At 46.5% G+C, this 25100-nt stretch overlaps 1 protein-coding gene across 1 annotated transcript in view; it reads right to left on the minus strand.

The window, feature by feature from the left end:
- Positions 1–431: 431 nt before the first annotated feature.
- Positions 432–25100, minus strand: part of EEIG2 (EEIG family member 2) — a 54550-nt gene continuing 29881 nt past the window's right edge. The window contains exons 3-11 of the mRNA XM_037152488.2: positions 24211–24240; positions 20978–21094; positions 18326–18372; positions 11666–11769; positions 8723–8818; positions 8393–8582; positions 8173–8300; positions 7315–7384; positions 432–4496 (exon numbers count right to left, since the gene is read on the minus strand). Of these exons, the coding sequence (XP_037008383.1) occupies positions 4454–4496; positions 7315–7384; positions 8173–8300; positions 8393–8582; positions 8723–8818; positions 11666–11769; positions 18326–18372; positions 20978–21094; positions 24211–24240 (825 nt within the window). The 3' untranslated portion in view covers positions 432–4453. The remainder of the gene's footprint in view (positions 4497–7314; positions 7385–8172; positions 8301–8392; positions 8583–8722; positions 8819–11665; positions 11770–18325; positions 18373–20977; positions 21095–24210; positions 24241–25100) is intronic.

Raw genomic sequence — 25100 nt, forward strand, 5'->3', positions numbered from 1 at the left:
CTCATCATGGGAAAGCGCTGCGTACAGGGCATGGTGACGGCCTCGTTTCAGAGGTGACCTTCACCTCCCACAGTGGCATGCTCCTGACGATTTTCTGTGGCTCCAATGAAGACACATGTGTAGATGGACACAAGGGCCAGTCTCTGGCTTTTGATAAAACACCGAGTGCTTACCCAGTGGCATGTGCTTAACATCTTACCACCCGGAAGAGTTAGTGGTATTATCTACATCCCAGGTCAGAAAACAGGTTCAGAGGGGGGTCTGAAGGCAGACGCAGGCCTCTCGTTCTGAAGGGCAGGACCAATCGGGGTGCAGAGAAATGTCCTTCCCTGGGAAACCCTGGGGGACGCGACCCCGGTCCTTTTCGCTGCTGCTTTCTTTCCTCGGCAGGTACCACTCTCACCTGAACTTCCAAAGTAGAAACAACACTCTAAACTTTAAGATTTTTTATTGATCATGTATAAGCTTCACCTTGACATTTATTACAAATACTTTACAATAAAAAATTAGTTTTTGTAAAAAAAAAAAAAGAAAGAAAAACACTTCCTGGATTTATAGTTGTGCAGGTAAAACAAAGAAATATATGAAAATGAAGGTCATTCTCCAAGTATCAGGATACTAATGGAATCACTTCAATAACAATTTTTTTCCATAAACATTTACGCGACTACTCACAGCTGTATCAACGTCCACAAGAATAAATGCATAGGACAAGGGCAATTCCCCAATAAGATATATTTCCAAAAAATATAATCGAACTGAATGTACCTTAAATGTCTTTCTCTGCAAGGGATTTGGTCAATGAGTATCAGCGAGAGAGTTTTCTTACATATACAGGATGAACATAAACATTTGTAAATGCAGAACATATAGCCTGCGTAAATTAAAACATCTGTCAGCTTTATTGTAGAGAGGAGTAGCTAGCAATCGCTACACAACCATTTAAAATACACGGTGTGTGTGCACAGTGGGATGAAAGAAGGTTTACAGTTGTGATTCTGCAAAACATGAGTTTCTTCTTAGATTATTATTATTGTATTATTTTCCATATGAACTGTAAACCTACTTTTGCTCCCCCCTGTATATTATCATATGAAAAGTCACATATATAAGGGAATAATAAGGCCTGATTTCCAGGGCAGTCTTAAAACAGGGTTAATAGAGGCCTACTTCATCCTTTACATTTATTTTTATTCTCTAACATCTCAGCTATTAAAAATTATGCACAGTACCTAAGCCAACACATCGATAGCGGCAAAACACAACAGCAACTACAGTACCTGATTATAGTCACGTGAGGAACCGGGGAGACGAACTGACCAAGTGGAGTTTCTGAGCCGCCCCAGTTAGAGACCTGCCAGAATAAAGCACAGCCCGTCAAATGAGCCTGGGCTCTCCAGAGCATCATTATATATCCTGGAAGCCTGACTCTTCCGAGTGCTTCCATAGCATGTCGAAGCATCCTGCCAGCTGGAGCTTGCCAAGTGATCATCAGCATGGAAATCTTAAAGCCTGGAGTTATGTCTGGGTGTTTTAATTTACTAGAAGTTGTTGCTACCTGACTGTGTTCCGACTGGAGACTAGTAGATACTTTAAGATTCTTGGTCTAGACTTGGTCTGATTATAAATACTCATCCAAGTCAGCTATTTGTGTAGAGAGCCTTCTTACCGCCACCAAGGGGAGTCAACCATCCAAGTGTGAAGTGACGGCCCAGGGCCTGCTCCGTCCCCAGCCACCCTTCTCATCCCCTCTGGTCTCGGTCACCAGCACAAGTCACAGGAAGTGGCCTCGGGGCCCGCTTCTTCTGAAATTCCCCCAAACGAGGCATTTAAGACTCTTATCACAAATACTAGCTTTAAAATACCACTAATCTTTTCTTCTCTGGCACAGGGTCAGAAAATGTTGCACATCTGCAAATTCCCCAAAGGCTGGGGATCTGAAATTGGAGCTCAAGATTGAGAAATCGATGTATTAAGATCTACGTTTTCAAAGTCCATTTGCTACACTCAAAATGAAACCAAAAGGGGACTTGGTATTGAATAAGCAGATTTTTTTTTCTGCAATAGCTACATGGTTAAGATATTAACAGTACATGCTCTAAGGAAAAGAAAAACTTGGAAGTAAGGCAGCCGCACAGGCAGCCTTGAACACATATTTCTAAGGGCTGTGATGAATGAAACGTGGCTGCAAAGCATGCTGATGGAACATGAACTAGACCAAACCGAGTCCAGACTTCCCTGGCTACAGAGGAATGCTCCCTCTTTTCTTCCTAGAGTTACTACTTATTAAAATGTTTGTTACCTTGACTCCTACACAGATCAAGATGTTACCCAGTGGCTGCTGAATGTCTAAAGGCATGATTTTTATGCTTTTCGAAAATCTGCATTTTGGGTTTAAAAAACAATGCTGTATCATTTTTAAATACTGAGAGCCAGTTTTGTGTAAAGGTACTGGCCAAGGGCAGCCAAGGGCAAGCCAGAGGGCCAGTGCCCGGGTCACAGTGTCCTCACTGAACTCGCCTACAGTCTGGACATTAGTGATCATTCAAGACTGTATAAGCATTTGCAGAAGCGCCAATAAGAAATATAGCCTAGAAATAATATTTCAAAAATAGAAAAATAGGTTCTTAAAACATGTTATAATACTAAATCTCTTTCTAGACAGTATCATCATATCTGTTGAAAACTTTCTTTGATTTTTTCCTATAATACACAATGAATGAATCATTCACTTGTTTACTCCAAGACAGCGAGTCTCTATCACTTGAGACGTTTTTCTTGGCTAAACTTAAATCTTTGGGTCAGTTCTTTTTTTTTCTTTCAACATGAATCACAAAAAAGAAAGTTGGATGGCTCAGAAAACCTTGTCTCTTGACATTCAAAATATTCTACATGGGGATGTCATCTCTTAAAATCTCAGAATCTACTTGTAAAAGTTGTTTTGGGTTCATTTGGAATACCCAATCCTTAAAATATTTTTAAAAAAAAGAAAAGAAAACCCCCAAAGTCCTTACATGAACTATTTAAATGTTCGCCAACTTCTCAATTTGGATATTAAAATACTGTTTTCTTAAAAATAACATTTTTGCCTTATGCAAAAGCAGTAACATTTTTGCCAACATGAAAATACCTAGACCAAAGTAATTCTAACACATCACGTTACTCGGACGTGGTTTTGAAAGTAAAAACTGGGAATTTCTGATTTTACAGAATCTACATTTTTCTTCACTAAGTGATTCCAAGATCCTAATTTTAGGATCTTTCCACACAGAAACTGCCACATAAAACCAGAAAAACTCTTCAGGATTTGTCTGCTGTGCTGATAAGATTCCCTTACTTTAAAAGCTCTGTTTGATGTATGTTATAGTCTATTCTTGCCTCAAAACAACCGATTTTTGATGCAGTAAGAAGAAAGCTTAGAATGTGCTCACAGGGAGGGGGAGGGGCTAAAGAAAGAAGAGCACGGGTGCAGGTGAAGCGGCTGTTCCCTGCGTTATCCACCCCCTCCTGGGAATCGTTTTCAATTTCAGGAACCTAAGTGTGAACTCGCAGAGAAAAGGCTGCTCTGTTTCTCATTGTATCACTGCTTCCCTCCAGTTGTTCTAAACGCTGACTCCTGAAACCCACAGACATCATTTGGTTAGTTAAGTCAGTGCTGATATCAGAGCGCCTCACACCAAACACTGCTGAACTTCTCCCGAATTGCTTACACTGTGCCGGTGGGGATTCTGCAGCTCATTTAATATGAACGAGGAACAATACATACTGCCTAACAGTGGCCTAATACCCACTCATTATCTCAGACTTAAATACACTTGTTACTCAATGGATACATTTAGATTAAGCAAGCATTTTACATGTCTCAATTGCAGTATAACTTTTTCTCAAAGCAGGAACACCCACACTTTTATATCAATTACTGTATTAAAAGGAGTTAATGAACTTAGTACAATACTGTAGGTAGCACAATATGGATTTCTTTAACTGGAATCATAACTATCTTGACAGAGTTTATCGGGTTTCCGTCTTCGCTTATTGTCTCTCAAACACACAGTGAAGAAATCAGAGCCCAGACCGCGGAGCACCTTGATCGCGGGTTTTGAACGTCAGCAGCAAAACCAGACGCCGGGCGGGGAGTGCGGCTCTCCCCACCGGGAAGCTCTGAAACGACAAGCAGTCTTTCAGGTGCCACGTGCCATGACCGTGGAAGCCGTGGAGCTCTAAACACGCAGGCCGTGCGGCCTCGCTCCCACCGCTCCAACGTCACCTCAGAGGGGGAAGGACCATGGAGGGCCCTCGCAGAGAAGGAACCACTGCTGGCTCTCCTCTGGGCAGGTGGACAGGCTCCCTTTTCAAAGAGGTTCGTGTTCTCAGACGTGCCTGAGTCAGTGCCTTGTCGGCTCAGCAGCCTGCATCCCTGACCCCCAGGGAGGCTCCCGACCTGGCTCAGCTTCTAGCGCTTGATCACAACTTGTTCATAAGCTCCAGACGCCACCCTAGAGCAGCAGGAGGGGAAAACACAACTTTAACTGAATTTTCAGCAGTAGTGACGGAAACTATTTGTTAACCTGGGCTCCAAAGACAGAGTACACGAGGCCTTTTCTACTAGATTTGAGTTCCTCAGGGTTTGAAGATATCACAGAGAGAAAATACTTGAATGCAAACTGTTTATAATTAATACACTGGATTAGTCCAGTCCCCGATCCTCTCAGACTTACGTCCCACAATAATCTAGTAATGGTTCCAAATTCTTACCCCTATCGACACACGGTGGCAAAAATGTTCATATATAAATCCTCAAATCAGTTCATCCGAGAACAAACATGGACTCTGGCAGTTCAAGTCTTGCACAGAAATAATGGATAATAGGGTTTTTTTTTTTTTAAGATTTTATTTCTTTTTAGAGAGTTGGGGAAGGTAGGGGGAAAGAAAAAGGAGCATCAACCGGTTGCCTCTCATACGCCCCCAACTGGGGACCTGGCCTGCAACCCAGGCATGTGCCCTGACTGGGAATCAAACCAGCAACCTTTCAATTAGCAGACCAGCGCTCAATCCACTGAGCCACACCAGTCAGGGCTGGATAATAGTCTTTAGTTGACTTAATAGTGTGGTGTTTTTTGTTTTTTAAATCTTCATCTGCAGATATGTTTATTGATCTTAGAGAGAGAAGGAGGGAAGGAGGGAGAAAGGGGAGAGAGAAAGAGACAGCAGACACTGATCGGCTGCCTCCTATATACACCTTGACCAGGAATCAAACCCGCAACTGCTGTACAGGATGGTGCTCCAGAGCCACCGGCCAGGGCAGTTGTGTGGGCGGTTTCTTAATGTAACACTTCCCTAGGAAGGGCAACGATTCTTTGAATCAATATGCAAATGTCTTTGTCCATGGTCTGTACTTTAAATTAGTTTTAAAGGGAAAATGATCTTGAAGAGGGGTTACTTCTTCACTAGCTTGCTTTGACAGACTGCTGGTTGTACCCCCAAAGCTACTCTCCCCTTGTTCACAGTTTTAAGTACAGGCTGTTGGCTAAAGACAATTCCTCAGCTCCTCTGCGGACAGGAGTGGCCACGGGACTGAGTTTTCCCCAGGGAACGTGAATGGAATGGAGAAGCGTCCATTTCTGCCCCAGCTGCTTGAAAGGAAAACTGGGTGGGGGGACCCACCCACAGCTCTGCGTGGCAATCAGAGGTCACAGCTCCGCGGTACTGGGGGCTAGAATTGTAGGCCAGGGTATCTGGAGCTGGGGGAATAATGGCTGCAGAATTTCCAGATTTGGTGAAAACTTCTAAAAAACAGTGCTCAAGAAACCTGCCAACCTCACGTCCCACAATTCCATTTCACAGCCTCTCTCCTCAAAAGAAGCTGTTATTGGCAGTTCTCTAAGTAGGTTATTTACTCTCGAGCCAGAGAGGTGGTTAAGTGCAACAAACGGGCGTTGAAATCAGAGACAAGGGTTTGAATCTTGGTGTTACCACTACTAGTCTGACAGTCTTGGGTGAATGACCTTTAACCTCTTTGTGTCTTTGTTTCTTCGTTTGAAAAACTAACAACAGTATGTTGTGAGTACTTAAAGAGATAATGTAAGAGCTCAGTGAAACACACATTATTATATAATTATATATCGTAATCATCACACCTGTAAGTTCCTTCGATTTGTTCCCACCACCAGGAATATTTCTCTCCCTCATTCCGGCCTGGTAACTCCCACCTGTCTTTTACTCTCCTGAAGATGCTCTGCAGGTGCCAACTCTTCCAGAAAGTTCTCTCTGAGTGAGGGCCCATCTCTGTTCTCCAGAGTCCCCTTCACTTCTCTGTTTTATAGTACTTATCATACTACTACCAAGTCTGAGTCACCTGCTAGGAAGGGCCAGGAAATAAGTATCTTAGCTTGGTGACCCGTACGGTCTCTGCTGTACTAATTAACTCTGCTACTGCAGCATAAGGCATGAACAGGTGTGGTCGTATTTCAACAAATCTTTATTTACAAACACAGGCAGTGGGCCAGCTGGGCCCTAGGGCTACAGTCTGCCAACTTAATGTGCTCGAACATAAGCTAAGCTGGGGTAAGAGCTGGTCTTTCCTCTCTGTGACCTTACCACAATGTAGCCCAGTAAATAGTTACCGAACTGAATGAGTGGGCAAGTCAGTGAAAGTTATGAAAAGTCTAAATTGTGTCAACATCCCCTGTAAACCCCCTTTCGATGAACTTCTTCCTCGTCCTATCTTTCTGTGCTCCTCTCTTATCTACCTATCACACCTGATCGTAGCCAGTAGTTTCCCACAACGAAATTCCTTTGCATCCTTTGCGCCCTGCAGTGCGCTGAACACAGAGCAGGTGCTCAATAAAAGCTGCACCGGAAGAAGAACGGAATCAAAGGGAGAGCACGAGAGAGGTCAAGATCAGTGTCTGTTGCCCAGCGGCTGCACAACAGCTCCTAACAGACAAGACTGCTGACCAAAAATGTAATTACACTGTGATCTTTCTAAACGATCAGACTAAGAACTCTATTCTAAATGTCCTTTTTACATTGCATCTTGCCCAAGGCTCTACTGGTCCTTTATTAGTACACCCTAAAAATACACCTGAGGAAATCACCAAAGAAACGTATAAAATATAATAATTTCAAGCCTACTCAGAACAGGGAGCATCTAGGGCCACGCAAACAGCTGTAACCCTTCCTGTGAGATCCCTGCCGTCTGTGCGTCCGAGCCTCGGTCTAACGCGGCTTCATAGCCTCTCCTTCTACGGGCGGACACTTAAAGGAAAGGCCAGTCTGGCCTTCGCCCCACAAGATGCTGCTGGGACTACCTACCGATTTGTCCGGTGGTGGCTGCCGAAGGTGGTCCTTCCCCCGGGGCCCACGAAGAGCCGCAGTCCCTCCTCTGCACATGGAAAACATTTGTTGTGGGTACAGTGACTACTGCCAAGCGACAGTCATATTACAGTAAAAGCCTATTTTCCAGTTCAGTTTCATTAAAGAAATGAAAGACTTATAAGAGCTACCCACATGGTTTAAAGTGGACGATTTAAGAGCTACTCTAATCACTGTTTCTCATCAACTCTCCTAAAGGTTTTTTCTTAGAACTGAGTAAAGAAGGCAGTTCTTCCTACGAATTTCCACGAGAGGTTCAAAGATTTCCCTTTACAGCCACTTACACAATGAAACCAAGTCCATTATTAACTGCACTCCACTCCCACCAGCATGAATAATTACACCTTTCAAATGGGCGGCCTGTAAATTTTTCAGTTTCAGTGGAAATTCGAAGGAGGGCAGGAGGGATTCTGTTATTCACCAGCATTTCAAGTTCATGACGCAGCCTACCAAATCACGACAGTGACTTGAGGCACGAAGGCCCCAGTTATGACAAAACAGATGTAAGTATGCATCCTCAGGTATATGAACCTGGCAGACACCGATGCATAATTAACAAAATACAGTTAAAGAGCTTTTTTTAAAAGTACCTTTCTGAAGTCTGTTCTTTACCAAATTTAATTCCCATTCTCAGAAACAAATGAGCTACAAAGCCACCTTCCGATTTTAATGGGTTGTGCAATGCAGTTCACCAATGTGCCACCCACAGCACCGCGACACACTCCTCTTTGCTGCTGACCCCTGGGGCACACGCCCCGGTGCCACGCGTGTGCATGTACTCGGGGCTGGTCCACACACCTTCTGCACTGGAGTCCAGGCTGAAGTCCTGGCTTTGTAAGATTTTCTCTACAATATCATCTGCGTCCACTCTGGTGTCATCGACCCGCTTCAGCTGAGATTCTACCGAATCCTGTTTCACTGGGCATCTTTGAAAACAATTAAAAAAAAAAGTCCTCCTTTTTACTGTTGCGAAAACAAAGCCCACCCACCCCCTCCCACCACCCGGCCTAAAGGATACCTGTTGAGAGTTTCGGAAGCTGTGTCTTCCTTGTCAGCTGCATCCAGGTCTGCTTCCGCCCCTTTTTGCTCCACTTCGTCACAGGGTTCTAGGGTGCTTTCGATGCCTGTCGAGGTGCTTCCCACGGACGTGTTCCTCCTGTGGCAGAACTCGGAGAAGCTGGACGACCGCGAGTGGCAGGAGCTGTACCCTGTCGGAGAAAACCACGGCGGATGTGATGCCGACACCAGACACGCGGCAGCCCAAGCCTCCCCTCCCATCCCGTGGCCATTTCCAGGCCTGGGGGAGCAGTGGATGTCTGAGGACCTCAGCTTCACGGCCGGCCGCTACCTGACACTTTGGACTGCTGGCTTGCATAGCTCGATGTTCTCGAGTGTCCACAGGCACCAAGTTCATCTGGAATAGAGGCGCTCTTTGCTGAGAGATCTGTAACATGTCATAACACAATGTCACTACTACAGCCAACAAGTCGTGGTCAGTTACATTCTACTCTGTGGATTTTATAAGCTTCCAAGTTCATGATCAAGAAAAGCAAGTTGCAAAGTGAAAGAGATTCCTTTAAGTCCGTACTATGGGAACAACTGTGTTGTGAGAAAAGTAGGAAACTGAAATACCTTAGTTTACTGAAGAAATACAGTGTTTTTCATAAGATTTAACAGAACTCTACCTGAAATAAAACTTTCAGTTTTTATTGCTTAGCATTTCTGATTAAGAAAAAATGGGTCAGATGTGTTCTCAATAATTCTCACGACGCTGCCAGGCTTTTGAGAGGTGTTTGAGGGAACCTCGCTCCCAGAGACCGGCCACTGCAGGAAATGGGAGAGCACTTGGTCACGGCGACATTCGTGTTGCCAGCGCCAGGCTGTGACTGGGCACAGGCCTGTGCTGAAGGGCAGCGCAGCAAGGGGCGCAGCACTGAGAGTGAGGCAACAGATTATGTCCAGTTTCAAAGTCAATGTACAAAAATGCCGTGTCAAGGCCATTCCCAGCAGTTCCCTGATAGCGGGCGTGTCCCAGATGCCAAGGATGTGTTTCCAGGCCCAGGCTTCCCATCGGGTGCAGAACTGTGACCGTGTCCACAGGGGGGAAGTACCTGGAAATGCAACTGCTCTTCACTTAGAAGCAAAAGGGAACCCAGTGGGTAGCACAGCAATCGTGGCGGCAGCTCCCTAAGTAATACCGAGCACAGGTGGACCGACACGTGCCACCAAACACAAGGGCCCTCATCCAGGACAGACGGGAGGGTACAGTGCACACCAGCACCTTGTCCTGCTCTACTAGGGTCCCGAAGCCACAGACCAGAGACAATAACATCTGAACTCAAAGACTTGGTTCCGACCGAAATGACACAGGACTGACACCTCACTCTCAGCGTGGGCTCTGACCCTGATGTACCCATTTATCTATTGGTTTACAAGATTTAATCACTCAATAAATAGTTACTAAGCCCTTACCAGGTTAGGTGTCAATACTGCGTAAGATACAGGGGGTATAAGATAAATGAGACAGACCACATGCTCTGAGTTTGGAAGCAGAAGCAGCAGTGAGAAATGTGCACAAACATCACAAAGCAGCTACTCAGAGCTCCGAGGGCCAGCGGCTTCGAACGCCACCTGCTGACGGGGGAGAGGCCTCATGGAGGAGGGAGGGCGACTCCCGGTCCTCACCCAGGTCCAGGAGCTGCCCAGTGAGAGGAGGAGTGAAAGGCACAGGGACAGCACGGCTTTTCGGGTAGAGCTGGCACAGAGGATGCAGGTACTAAAGGTCGCAGGGAAAGGGGACAGGAGCAGGTGCCTGCTGTGGAAGAACTTTGTTTTGAGAAGGATGCGGCATGACCGGATCTACATCCTGGGAAGATCACTTTGGCAATAGGATAATCGGAGTGAAGGGATGACAGTTTTCATAATGACCCAGCGGAGGGTGGGAGGTGACTGGCGGGCGCGGATGACAGCACTGGCTCCTAAGCATAAGTGACTGTCCAGATAACCGAGAGAGAAAATGCAGGAGGAGGAGGAGGAGGAGGAGGAGGAGGAGGAGGAGGAGGATGCGGGAAGACTTGAGCTGGATGTGCAGAACTGAGACACCTGAGGACACCCACTCACCACCCACTGAATTTCTGCCCTCTCCCTGGCATTGTGCTGGAGACACAGTGACAAGGCCTGATCGTGGGGGACTCAGCATCCAGCTCAGGAGGCAGACGAACGGACGGACGGCTTTCAGTGTGAGATGGGACGTGAAGTGGGCCTTTCCCTAGAGCATTTGGAAACGTGAGCTGCAGCTCAGGAGGGAGGTGGGAGGTGACACAAATGTGTAAATGGAAAGGACAGAACTCTCACCAATGCGGTCACATTAGCATTTCAGTGGTCATTATGTCTGAGGGTATGGATGATAGCGTGAGCACAGGGAACCAAAGCCCAAGGAACATCAGTATTTAAACAGAAGATGAAAGAAGACAAAGCCTCCAAGATGCTAGAAGAGGAAAGGCCAGAGGCATGGGAGCCATGGGAACAGAAAGCTTGGAGAAGGAATAAATGGCCAAGACAGATGAAAGCAGAAAAAGTGCCCCGAGGAAGTGGCAGTCATGTCACTGGAGACATCAAGAGAGGTGGAGGCAGAAGCAGGGGCCGGGCTGAGGATACATTTGGGAATAAGAGGGTAGTGTGGTCATTACAGAAGTTGGGCTACAAAAAGTGTGAGGGGGGAGGGGGAAGGGGAGCAAGAGCCTGTGAAGAGCAGTGGAGAAGGAGCTCAGCCCTGGCTGGTGCGCTCAGTGGGCTGGGCATCCTTCTTGCAAAGTGAAAGGTCCCGGTTCCATTCCCAGCCAGGGCACAGGCCTGGGCTGCAGGCTCCGTCCCGGCTGAAGCCCGTGGGGGAGGCAACCGATCAGTGTTTCCACTCACACGTCAATGTTTCTCTCCCTCTTTCTCCTTCCCTTCCCCTCGCTCTAAAAATAAATAAAATCTTTTAAAAAGTGCTGACAAGGAGGAGCTAAGGGGAAGGTTCGAAGGACCACAGATCCCAATCCTGCAGTGGCCTGTTGTAGCTGGGGGTTGGGGGGGGGAAGCATACAATAGTGGGTGTGTGTGGGGGGGCTGTGTCATTGAGACATCAGGCTTCTCATCTGTCAGAGCATAGCACTGAGACGAGATGAAGAGCTTAACTAAAAACTGCATAACTAAAACTCTGTGAGACTCAACACCCACAGAACTTTAAATCTGGGACGGACAACGGGAATCTCACAAGTGAAGAAACCAGTCGACTACACATCCGTACCTGCTATTCCAAGATGGGCTTTGAGGGTCTCTCCCCCTTTCCTATCTTCTTCCAGAGATTCAGCTTCCCCAGCAATCGGTATGGACATTGACGTAGAAGGAGGCCTGGGAACAAGCATTTCACAGGATCAGTATTTGGTTCCCAGGTCAGAGACTGGTTGTGTAGTCAGTACACGGCCTTAGTAAGGTACCTGAAGTGTCACACCTTTGAAGATGACATGAATAAAAATCAACACATAATGTACGAGCATCCTCAAACCTGAATAAAAATCCATGGCGGGGCGGGGGGTGGGGTGGGGGAGAAGAGTTTACACAACCAAAAATGTGAGACCAGAAAGAGAACCCAGAAAGGAGAGGAGGACTCTGCCAGCGTGTCCCCAGCACTACCAGTGGAGGGCGCTCCATCCGTCAGTCCTAGTCACACGGCAAGCCCCTCCCACCTGAGGTTGGAGGGAAATACCTCACCTTTGCCTCGGTGCCTACACTCTGTTGTTGACTCCACTAACTCTTTAAATAGTATCCAGGTTTTCTTTTCCACCTTCTTTTTGAAAACAGTTCGCCTGCCTCAGGGAGAGTCTATAAAGATTTGCTTTTTGGGCTGGATTCCCTGGAAGCTGATTGTAGGTATATTTTTCTTGGCTAATTCAGGGCTCCTATCTCCTTGTGGAAGCCAGGAGCCGGGAAGAAGGGAGGGGCACGTTTGAGCTCTAACAGGACTTTTTTTTTTTTTTAAATAAAGCATCCCTGGCCCGCTGAGGTTGATTTTCCAGAGGAAAACCACATTTCTGGAGACTTGGAGACCTGAGCTGAACCAGGAAGGTGGCCCAGGCATGGGAGAGCTGATTCTGGGCCCTGAGGACACAGGCAGGTAAGAACGCCACAAAACCTATTTATAGATTACTTACACCCCAGCATCTCCTAATTTCCAAAACTCCACGCCCCAGAGAGAAATCTTCAAGCACTTGTCCTGAAGGAGCATCAAAGTCAGTGTGTCCCCACCTAAGTCTGTTCCCTGATGCGGTCCCTTTCTCCGCAAGCTCCGTCACAGCCCACGAAGTCACCCGACGACAGCCCCCTAGGCGGCCTCCGTCCCCCTCCTACTCCCGTTTCTCCACATCCAATCAGCTTCCAAATCCCAGATGCCCTCTTAACACGTGTGTGGTCGTTTTCCAATTCATTGCTCTTCTCCACCTGCAGCAGGGACTTCAGTCTGGCTTTGTCCTTGTCCCGGATGGCACGGCGAGTCTCCCAGAGAGTCTGCCTGCCCCGGCTGCAGTCCCTGTGTCCTTTCTGAAACATGCATACGGGCAGGTTACTCTCTGATTTAAAACACTCCAAACGCTCCTTGGGGACAAAGCCCAGACTCCTCGGAATGGCCCAGACCTGCCTCTTCAATGACCCAGAGCTGCACGGTCACTAAGCAAGTCCCCGCGTAACATCGTCGATGGGTTCTGCAGCCTGAAGTGGAACAGGGTCGATTCCACAGCAGGCCAACTGAGATGAACAAGGTTAAGTTCCTATATTAATCACTGATGGTGGCTCAGGCCTGCCTAAATTCTTTTTTTTTTTTTTAGTTCTTATCTTTAGAATGCCAGTTCCTTCGGTTTTCCTTTCACAGATGGCCTGATTACGGTGTCTCCTCCGGCCCTCCACCTCGACCTGTTTCCCAGACGTCAGGAGCCCAGCCCGAGGCCTCTTCCCTTCCTCCTTGTCTATCAGCCTCCCTCCGGCTCCACTCTTTCCTGCCTGGCGACTTCGCAGCCCCCACACTTTCAGCATTACCCTTGGCCTGCAGTCCTGAAAACCTGGGGAGCCCCAGCCCTTGATAATTTCAGCCACTGTGCCCACTGCTCTAATTTCAGGGCCCCAAAGCATTGCAGACAGAACTCGCCCACACGGGGGCTGATAGGAAGGCAAAGGTGGGATCTGAGATCTCAGCAGGGCCTGGGCAGCTCCCTCGACAGCTCGCTGTGCTGAATAAATTGTCACTGAGTACCCCTTTGTTCTGAAAGTGTCTGTATATCCCTTATTGGAAATGGTTTAATATAGCTCAACTACAGCAACACAAGAGATGGGTTTTCTTGTTTTAATGTCACAGTAATGTTAAGAGCACAGAAAAAACGACCTCCCATGATGGCAATACTGCCACAGGCTATCGAGTGACTACTCCACGCCCTAGGACAGTGCTGCAAACTTGGGAAAGCTGTGTTCTCCTCCTGGAATGCCTCCACCCACCTCCTCTGCTTAGCAATTCCTCTTCTTCTTCATCCCTGACACTTAGATCCGTGTTACTCCCTCGGAGAAGACTTCCCAGAAAAGTGGTCGGGGACTTGTCCTCCAGGCCTCAGTAACACCACAGGCCACGTGTCCGTCTCCCACACGCTCTGGAGACCGTGAGTCCTCCAGAGCGGCGGCTGGTCATGATTCAGTTTGGTAAACATCGGCAATGGCAGGCACAGGAGGCACAGATACTGAATGAAGGGGTGCATCCCGGGACCCTGAGACTCAATATCCTCACTTAAAAATATGGAAAATACTCAAATCACAGAGTAAAGAATTAAACGGGGAGGCAGTAATATTCGTAAAATCATTTGGACGAACGGTAATTTCCTTCCTTTTAGAGTATAAATGTTCCCGAGTCCTCACTGTTCTCTCGCTGTTCAAGAGGGTCAGAGCGTCCCTAGAACTGCTTCGCCGCCGTGACCGAATGCCAGTGCAGTGTGTGACTGTCCTCTCGAAACACCCTTTTCCCTTATCAGCGCGAGTGGCGGCTTTCTTTCCTGGGTCGGCTCCGCTCTTCTACAGGAGGTGGTGGGTATCTGACGCGCTACGGAGGACTCCAAAGTGGAGCTGGGGGCAGGTGGTCAGAGGCTCACTTGCCGGCTGTCTTCTCCATACGCGTTGGCCTCACAGTGTAAAATCCATTTCAGAAAAATCACACAATCCATGCCACAGATTTTCTGCTCATAAACTATCCGAACTAGCATTTAAATCTGAGCATGTCAAGGGGTCAGCTCTACTCTTGTTTTTTTTTTTTTTGGTGTGTGTGTATATTTTCCCTTTCCTTTTTGTTTTTGCATTTTTTAAAATCTTTTTTTCCCTCTCGTTTTTCTAGATTTTAAAAACATTACACCATGAAAAAGTCAAAGGCAGATGTGAGCGGAGAGAAGAGTAGCAGGAGGCTCCCCAGTCGTCATTCAAATCTGTGCCCTACAGGGGAATACACAGCCAGGTCGCTCAGTTGCTCTGTGCCTTGAACTTGGATTATACAAACACTTGAACTGGCTTCATGAAGCTCCCTTCATGGGGGTAAGAAGGTATTACACCCCTGACCCTCATTAGAAAAATGTTACACACTAGAATTCATAATACAATTGAGGAAATACATTTGTGGCTAAATATTCTGGAAAATAAATCACCAAACTAGACGACTTCCAACATTCTTTTCAGCCATAAAGGAGTTCTGTGATTTTACGTATTTGATATATGTTAAAATATAACTTGATAAAAAATTCACTTTTTGTATCAGTGGTTCAAACACTTTTCTGTTCCATTCCTACTCAGTATGTGTAGGTGGGAGAGTTGCCCCTTTCCCACAGAAAGCTGCACAATTTCAGATATTCAAAGATAAAACAAATATTGAGGGTTTGATTTTCCTAAGAAATATTTTTACTTCTCTTGTGATGAGGTGATGTCTGTTTATTTTAATAAACCATAAAAGTTTCCATAAATATAAGAACTGTCAGAACTGCATTTGTGGAGCTGATACAGAACCCAAGGGGACCTATTTTTGAGCTTGTTAGCATTTGAGTTTCACAAGCAGGGAGGGAACACAGTGGAGAAAGGGCCAGTGAGTGGCTGCTCAGGAAAAGCCCATGAGAAGAAATGATGAATTCATATTCTTCCACTAAGTTTTGCTATTCATTTGCTCCTCTTACCCTGAAGTAATTCCATTAGAAAAATACCGTCGCCCAAGAAACCAAAAAGAGTATAGCGAAAATGGTTTAGTCCCAAGAGAACAGGAAATTAAGAGAGAAGCCAGGAAATGATGGTTTGAGAGAAGACAGTGGAGGGAGGCTAAGTTAGAGGCAAACACACAGTTTTAATCAATAATTGATTTATATCAAGACATATATTTTCATCCTTATGAAATGGCTCGTAAGAAGAGAACTATGTAGATGTTGCTATTAAAACATGGAGTCGATGATGCATAGGGACATAATTAATGCTTCCTCTTCTAAACATGTTCTCCTCAGATATTTAAATAACATCTAATTAACTTTCATGTTTAATTATTAAGTGTCTTCCAGATTGCTGACAGGCAATCCCTCCTTCCTCCCATTCCATCTCTCTCTCTCTCTCTCTCTCTCTCTCTCTCTTGCCTTTTACACATCTTCCCCTCTTTCCCCAACCCCCACCTCCACACCTCACTGCCCTGGTCCCCTCGGGTCACCTGGCTTCTCACTTCACTCAGAAACCAGGAGCAATTTGAAAATAACTTCTCCGTGCTTCCCCTTCTCGTGTATCTGCATCTGCAGCCATGCTCCCTGCCTTCCTCCCTCTCAACAACCCAAGGCGCCGTTCTAGCATTTTCCTCTCTCCCCTCTGCACCATGTTTCTCCCTCTCCATTGGGCCACTCAGAGCAGCGAACAAACCCAGCCGTCCCCCCTTATCTGTGGGGCACGTGTTCCAACTGTGGGTAGCCCCAAACCCTGTAAGTACTGTTTTCCTGCACACACATACCTATGGTAAAGTTTAAAGTGCAAATTCGGCACCATGAGGGATTAACAGCAATAACGTGTAGTAAAATAGAGCCACTGTAACAACACCGTCAGGGTTACCTGCACACAAGCACTGTAGGAGTGGATCTGATGAGCCAGACGGCTACTAAGTGACAGATGGTGGGTCAGTGTGTCCAGAGGGGAGATGCTGGACTACGGGGTGATTTAAATCCCAGGGGCACAGGGTGGGTCAGCATGAGATTCCCCCATGCTACTCTGAATGGCACGCACCTTAAAACTTATGAACGTGTATTTCTGAAATTTTCCATATCATATTTTTGGACCACGGTTGGCTGTGGATAACTGAAATTGGAGAAAGTAAAACTGCAGAGGGGGGAACACTACTGCACTCACTGTCTCCAAATTGTCTCTTCCAAACCCCTTCCTAACCCCCTTCCATAAGGCTGTCATAAAGGGCATGCTGCCAAAGTGCTTGACAAGGTCACCGGTAATGTCTACGCTGTAAAAGCCGAAGGTCGACCCTCAGTCCCCATTTCCCTGATCTGCCTCCCTAGCACGTGACGCCGTCGATCACTCCTTCCTTTCTGACACAGGTCCTCTGCTCAGTTTCAGGACAGTCCTGTCCTTGGGTTCCTTCCTCCCACCTCCCTGGCCGTTCTTCCCTGGCTCCCGGCCTGTCACATGCTGCAGTGCCCACACTGCTGTGCTTTTCTTTCTCTGTAGTCACTCCCTCGGGGTCATGAAGCCAAATCTCACGGCTTTAACGGGTGTCTCTGTAGGTGCCGCTGATGTCATGGTTTCGCATCGCCAGCCTGGGCTTCCCACTCAACCCCTCGGTGGCATAGCCAGCTGCCTCCTCCACGTGCTGGCTGGATGTACATTGGGATTTCAAAGCTAACGTGTCCGACACCCAACCTGTCCCTCCTGGAGACCCTCCCGTTTGGCACAGGGGAAAACCAGTCTCCTTGTTTCTCAGTCCCTGACCCTGGATCGCTGAAGCTGCTGCCTAACTCATCTACCTATCCCCCCCAACCCTTGCCCCCTTCACTGCTCCTCCAAACGGCTCCCACCCAGCAGCTGTAAGTCAGATTACATATTCCTCTGCTCTACACCCTCCGGGAGCTTTTTACCTCATTCAGATTATACGTTGCCAATGAGACCATTACCATAATGGTCCACAAAACTCTATCAGCTGGTCTCGTCTCCTATGACCTTCCTCCTCACTCACGCTATTGTCCATAGGCTGGTCTCCTGGCAGCTATTTGAACATGTCAAGCACACACCTCCCCGAGGGCCTTTGTCTTTGTTGCCTGTGCCTCAAACGCTCTTTCCCCAAACCCCACGTGGTGCCTGCTTCCGCCTCCTTCAGGTCTCTGCTCAAATATCGTCTTCACCAGGGAGGACTCCCCTGACTACGCCATATAAAACAGCGACAGCTCTCCCTGCCACAGACGGTCCTTCCACCCCGCGTTACTTTTCTCCAGAGCACGCGTGGCGGTCTTGACGTCACATGCTTACTCGTTAGTCTGCTGCCTGTTTCAGAATCCAGGCTCCAAGATGCCTGGTCTGTTGCCCCTGCTCTTTCTGTCAGGTCTAGAAGACGACTAGCACACAGTAAGGCACTAGGTGTCTGTTCAAAACATGAGTAAGTCCAGAGAGGTCAACTGAAAATGTTTAATTTGTATAATTCCACCTAAAACCTGAAGATGACAAAAGGCCTAGAGTGGAAACGATTCAGGGTGCGCTGTGCTCTCAGGTAACAGGTAACAGGATCTTCTCCTCTGAGGGTCAGGGGGTCGCCCAGGGGAGCAACTGGTATCAGCTTGTAAACACGACAAAATAGGAACCTCAACACTGAAACAAATAAATCACTATTGTACTTTCAGGTAAATAACTCATTCATGGAGCGTTGACTTACGTTTTGAAACACGGGTCGCCGGACATCAGCTGCATGCTGATTAAAACCTAAATGGGAGAAAAAGAGACACTGTGACCCCACAAGGTCTCCCAACGGGGGAGGCCCAGCTCTGCGAACTCACGCAGCCTCCACGGCCGCCCGATCGGTGCCTGCTGCGCAGAAAGGCCGAATAACCTGGCTGCCCAATTGTTTTACGCCCAGTACGAAAGTGCTGCTTCATACAGACATAGATGAAACACCATCTCTAATACTCAGAACCGTGTCCTCGAAAAATCAGGGTGGAACAGACAGAAACCGAAGGTGAGTACTGTGGCCGCAGCGGCCTCGTCAGTGCTGTGCCGGGCGAGTTTGTCTTGGGGTTGGAGTGTTTCCCACCTTGCCCTGCTGGCTGTCACTCAGGGCTATGTTGTCACTTCACGGGGTGCCTGCGGGTGGCTGGCAAGAGCAGAGAGAGCGCTTCCCGCCTTCGCCCCAGCTTTAGATCAGGACTGAAAGGGCTGCTGAAGAAAGCGTTGTCTGACTTGCTGCTGTTCACTAGCTGCTGGCTGCCTTTAAGGATCAGCCACGGGATCTTCTCATGTTCTTCTGGGACTAACAATGATAGTATCAATCATCGTTGACATTAACAACCATCATGATTGGGGAACGTATTACATGCTGGGCCTAAGATAAGGGTTTTATGTGGGTTATTTCATCTAATCTTCAAAGCTTCTATGAGAGATTGATGCTTCGAGTTTAAGCCTAGGAGGTTAAGGTCAGACAGCTAGTGAAGGGGTCTAAACCCAGGGCTGCATGTTACTAAAACTCAAGGTCTTAATGAAGACTGTGCGTTTCCCGCTAATGGCTGACATGTACGTGTACTGGGCTGGCTTCCTCACCACCTCTCCTGACACGGAACTTGACAATCTGGTCTCCAACTCCACCAAAACAGTGCTCTGGAGATGGAGATGGAGATGAAGGAGATGGAGATGGAGATGGAGACGGAGGTGAGGCAGGTGCGGGCAGCTTTCACAAAACCACAAGGAGGGTAAGGTCGAAGTGGGGCAGTGGTTGGAGGAGGTAAGAAGCTGCCAGAGCCATTTCCTTACATGTTGATGAGGATGGTTCATTCAAAGGAGAGAGGATCAGGGAAAGGGACCCTGGAAGGGGCAAAGCTCTGGATTAGGCAAGTTTCAGATTCTAGAACCTAGGAGGAAGGACAGACTTCTCACTGGCAGAGAGACACTTCATTCATTGTAACATGAAGCAGAAAGGATAATGGGGCTGGAGAGACTGGAAGGCAGAAATTCTGTGATGGGAAGAGGAGAGAATTTGAGTTCAACGGCATCTGGGTTCTTAATAAAAGATGAAGCAAAACCACTAGCTGAGAGCCAGGGTGGTGTGTGGAGACATGAGGAGAAAAGCCACGAAAAAGAATACGTAGATCTGGCTGTAAACCCCCCCGGGGGCTGGGGCTGAGGGAGACGGAGGCTCCGGAGTCCCAGGCTCTCCTCTTAAAGGGCCCGCACGTGGACTCACCCAGACTCATGCCCTCAGAGCTCCAGTGCCGGGGTAGCAGCTCGAAAGGCACCAGGGTTGGAGGGATGGTGAAAAAGGTGAACTGATTAACACGTACAAACTGGTAGTCACAGGGATGTAGAGTGCAGCGTAGGAAATGCAGTTCATGATATTCCAGTAACTATGTGTGGGGCTGGATGGGTATGAATCTATTGGGATGATCACTTGGTAAGTTATAATAATGCCTAATAATGTGTACACCTGAGACTTGTATAATATTGTATATCAACTATAATTGAAAAATAAAAAATGATTTAAAAAGAAAAAGAACCCCTAGGTCACTAGGAAAGGAAGCTTCCAAGAGAAGAGGAGTGTGGCTGCTTGCTGGCGGTGAGCATGGTGTGGGTAACTCCAGCTGCGCCCGGTGACTTCCCTGCCACGTCTGACAACCAGACGCAGACCCACGGGGGATGGAGGGCTCTGATTAGGGTTGGCCACACTCAGGGGACAGCAATGGAGGGGGACGGGGGCCGAAGGCCAAGGAGCACGTTTCATTTCTTATCATTAGATAACCTAACTAAAATACAGCAAAAATGTTTACCCAGTGAGTTTTCCGTGGTGCAAGGCACTTTCCAAACGCTTTCTCAAGCAGTCTCATTTAATATACCCTGCCCGAGGCCACCAGAATGTTCGGCTCCCAATGGTTCTTGGAAATACGTGGGTGGATGCCCACAGTGACTTCCAACTATTAATTCACTAGTTCGAAGAGGACCCAGTGACTTCTGTGTGGCCACCATGGCTGCTCTGGAAATCACCTTTTGGGAGCTATAAGCATTTGAAGGTGCCCATTCACCATGCTCCCTCCTGCCCACGAGCCCGAGGCCATAGTGGTTCAGTGCACTGACCCCTGCATGGCCACTGCATCAGAGAGAAACCCCCTTAGGGTTGCGAAGGTGAAATTTTGTGACTTTTCACCGCGTCTGTGATTCTGGGACTTGGGTAGTTTTTGCCCTAGCTGGTGAGTATTTCAGTGGTATGCTTAGCTTGTGAGATCATCAGTACCAACTCCCATCTTGCCCTTGACAGCAGACAGTCATGCTTTTTTAAAGGCAGAGAACCTCATCTGTTGACATGTGCCTCTTGAAACGTGCTTACTTTAAGGATGGAATTATCCTGTCTCGTATTTTTGGTATCATAGCCTTCCAGTAAACAGCGACGAGTGGTACTTCCTGACCCAGCAAACTCTGCCAGGTTTAGATCTGCAAAGCCCAGCTGTGAAAAGAAAAAAAGAATTTAATAAGAATATCTACGAGGCTTCTATCATGTTCTTCTTAACATAAACATTCACCCCATGTTCTAGAGAAGTTATCGCCAACTGCAGTCATTTGGAATTGTTGCTATCTTAACAATACCTGTTCCAGTATTTGCGTAGTATGTGTCTTTAAATTGGCTCACTTCTGGTAAGAAATATATTCCCTAATGTCCTCATTTTAGGCAACGCAATCTTTGAAATCATGGATTTGATGTGCTAAATATATTCTTCTGTACACATTAAAATATATAACTGTTGCAGTACAAATAAATAATGCATATGCAGCAACTGAACTCATTGCAAGGAGCAGGGGCCCTTGAACTAGAGGAAACACTAGAGGACCAATCAAGATCATGTGCAAGGACGTACAGGGCACTGACCAGACTTGCCTCTCCCTACTCTGGTTCCCCCTCTATTCCCAGGCAACCCCTGGTGGCTACAGGCAGCTGCAGGTTATTAAAGTCACACTCTCCGCTCAAGAACTAGAATGATTTAAGTACATGTCACACACTTTTGTTGGTACAAAACCCTTCTCCTTCAGCACCTATCATAACCTTGTCTTGCTGATCATCCTGGTGATGAGTCTTTCACGAAAAACCCGACTTCTTCCCTTCCCCAAAGCTCAGCCCACACCGGCCCTCTGGGCTGCTATCCAGAAGCTCGGCTCAGACCTGTCCCTCCCTGGTCACCGTCTTCCGCTGCTACCAGAGGCCACCCTCCAGTCTTTCCTCTGATTGCGTCCAACCCTCGACTGTGTTTCCAAGTGGTCAACCCCATCTTATCTTTTTTAAAAAACAAATTAAGTCTATTCTACATGACCAAGTGTATACGGTTTTTTGTTAACAACAACAAGAAGTTTTGCATGTACGATTAAGCACATTTCCTTAAATGTATAATAAAGACTACTGACCATTTCAAACACTGCTATGATTTTAAGTTGCTTGCTTTAAGATTTTAGTAACACCCTGGGCAATAAGAATAACATTTGAGATGAAGATTTTAGTTGCAGACTGGAGCATTATTTTAGGAGTGTTGAACTGGTACGAAAAGAATGAAGAATAAGAACTTAAGAGTCCAGCTAAAGGGTCAGCGAGGGCTCCCATTCCAGTGAGGTACCAGAGAGCCTACACATCCTTACGACTTCCTCTTTGGCTTCCCTGAGATAACTGTCTCATCGACATGGTATCTGTAGTCGATATTACTCCATTTTGCAAAGAAATTCTGAGCACCTACATTCCAGCAAATGTCAGGTGTTAGGAATATATATATATGCATCATCCCTGTTCTCAAGGAGCTCACAGTTTTTAATATGGGAAGACAGAAAAGTTCGTATAAAAATCTATGTGCCGTGCTAGCAGAGGGCACAGCTGCGAGAAAGGGAGGAAGAGAAAACCTCTCAGCGGGGAGGGATGAGCAAGCTGAGTGTTCAATGACAGCTGGGCTGCAGGGACAAGAGAAGGGAGAAGCACACGTCTGGCAGGGAGGACGAGTCACAGGGCAGAGGCTAAAAGGGCAGGTGCACGGGAGCAGGACATTCAGGAGGCCGTGCATCTGTGCACAGGGAGAGTGTGGGTGTGTAAGCCCCAGGGTGCGTGTGCACACACACGTGCAGGTAGGCGATTTGCAATCCACGATGGGTCTAAGAGGCAGGGTTAAAGACTTCACTTTCCTTCCAAGGAAACAGACAGCTGCTGGCAAACTGAAAGGGAGGGGGTGATAGGACTGTGTCTGAATTTTAGAAAGATCCCTCTGGCCACACAGAAGAAGGACTGGAGGGAGACAACACAGACAGAGAACAAAAAAGAGCAGGCCAACGCAGGTTTTAAATAAGAAATAAACGGCATAACCTAATGCGGTGCTTTTGGGAATGGAGAGGAGATGGTTTTCAGAGCTTCTGGTAGAGAAAAGGCAAGAGGATCTGTCAATCACAGTAGACCCTGCTGCCTGCCCGCCCATCACTCAATGCCCTGATATTCCTTGCTATCAGAGCTCTGATTTTATTCGAGTGTCTATTCTTAGCTCATCCACGTGCACAAGGAAAGTTTCCCAACCTCTAGCTCCTTGTTAAACTGTGATTCATCTAAACGAACCATGGCAATCCATTCCTATTGCCCACGACTGGCTTAGGAGTGAACATATGATCCAGCCGTGGCCAAAGACAGGTATGAAGTCCTCTGAGGGCCATCCGGAGAAAGCTTTCTCACTGAAAAAGAGTCGCACATAAGGAAGCAGCTGGATTTTGTCCTAAGTGAATGTTGACTAAAACTTTAGCAGCCAGCCTCCTGGTGACCTCAAAGGGAACTGGCCAAGGACAAAGCCAACATGGAGAGAATGAAAGCACCAAGAGTAAGGTAGCACAGGTTCTTGATGACACTCTCCAGTCAGTGGATTAACCAATCCCGGAGCAGCTCCATCTCACACCTACTTGTTCTGCGAGACTAAAAACCTCTGAGTGAGGAGGGTTTTCTGCTACTTGTAGCAAAGAGTATCCTGACTGGCATGGCAACCTGCTAGTTTCAGGGAGCGAGGCAGACCTGATGGTTGGAACTAGTGCCCCAGGCCTTGGCTCAGATGCTGATCAATGGAGATACCATCACAGGAACTGGAAATGAAAGAGGAGCATGCGGGTTTCTAGTAGTATCACTAATTCCTTCTGGTCAACAAACACGGTGAACGCATCCTTTAGTAATTCCATACAGGTAGTGAAAGTATGAAGAACAGTAGAGATCACGTACATACAGAGTATAGAAGGGTACAGAGGAGGGGCCCTATTCTGCTGGGGGAGGCGGGACTGGAAGTACCTCCTGGGAGAATGAATGAACAGATGCTACTGCTTAACACAAACTGGCGATCATCTTCTAGTTGGCAAACTGAAACTCAAGAACCTCCCACAACCAGTATTTACAAAGAACATGCCTAACTAACTGTTGAAGCCAACTGTTTTCTCTCCAAGTTGCTTTATTTAAAAACACCCTATTTGAATGGCAATTAGAAGAACAAACTACTTAATCTTTAAGTTTATGAATAGCAATGAGTGATATTACACAACCCCAAAAAAGTTAGACCATTTACTTACCTTTGCATAAGCTTTTCCACCTTTTAATTCCTGCCAAAGATAAAAAACACTATTAAGTTATCACATGATTATGAATTTAAAACACAATATATATCAAATAATTCTAAGTAGACATTTAAATACCAGCAAATATAGATAGCCTAATTCTGATGATCTTAAATCTAACTACTTAGATGCTCCAAATGACCAGAATTTGTATTTAGAATGACCAGAATCGTTATTGAGAATTTAACTTAAATCCGAAAGCAACAAATGGTGAGAAGACAAGCTAATATTTGATCTATTTGCTGAAAAAATTGTCAAAAGCTCTTAGACACATTGCAAGAACCTGAATCACCAAAGAAAGGTTAAATTACTTAGTTACGTGTATTAACACACTGTAGAAAGAGTCAAAGTCATTTCAGTAAGAGTCAAAACCCTAGCCCTGGAGATAACAACTGTTACCAATTTTTAGGAATTGTCCAAAGAGGCTCTATGCATATAGACAGATAGATATTCCCCTTTTACTCAAATGATAGCACACTATATATACCTTATTATTACACTTTACTTTTTAATGTATATATATATATATATATGTATGTGTGTGTGTGTGTGTATAGGTTCCCTGTTATGTAATGTGAACAAGACTGGCAAAAGTGAAAAAGAATAAAAAATAATATATACCTAAGATTCATTTAAAATATGAAGCTGTATATTAATTTGCCGAGTCTCTGGATTTAGGAAATCACACATGTGTGAGAATAAGTGTCAAATACTCGGAACTATGCCTAACACGCAATAAACACTGTTTGTGTATATGTACAATTAGGGCCAAACTCCTCTCTACCCCCCACCCCCGCACTTTTAAATAATGCATTTGCTGGATGGAGTTGGTTTTTATCTTTCTT

This window comes from Artibeus jamaicensis, unplaced genomic scaffold (genome assembly GCF_021234435.1).
Source record: "Artibeus jamaicensis isolate MK-2021 breed Jamaican fruit bat unplaced genomic scaffold, CSHL_Jam_final scaffold_1689, whole genome shotgun sequence".
Lineage (NCBI taxonomy): Eukaryota > Metazoa > Chordata > Mammalia > Chiroptera > Phyllostomidae > Artibeus > Artibeus jamaicensis.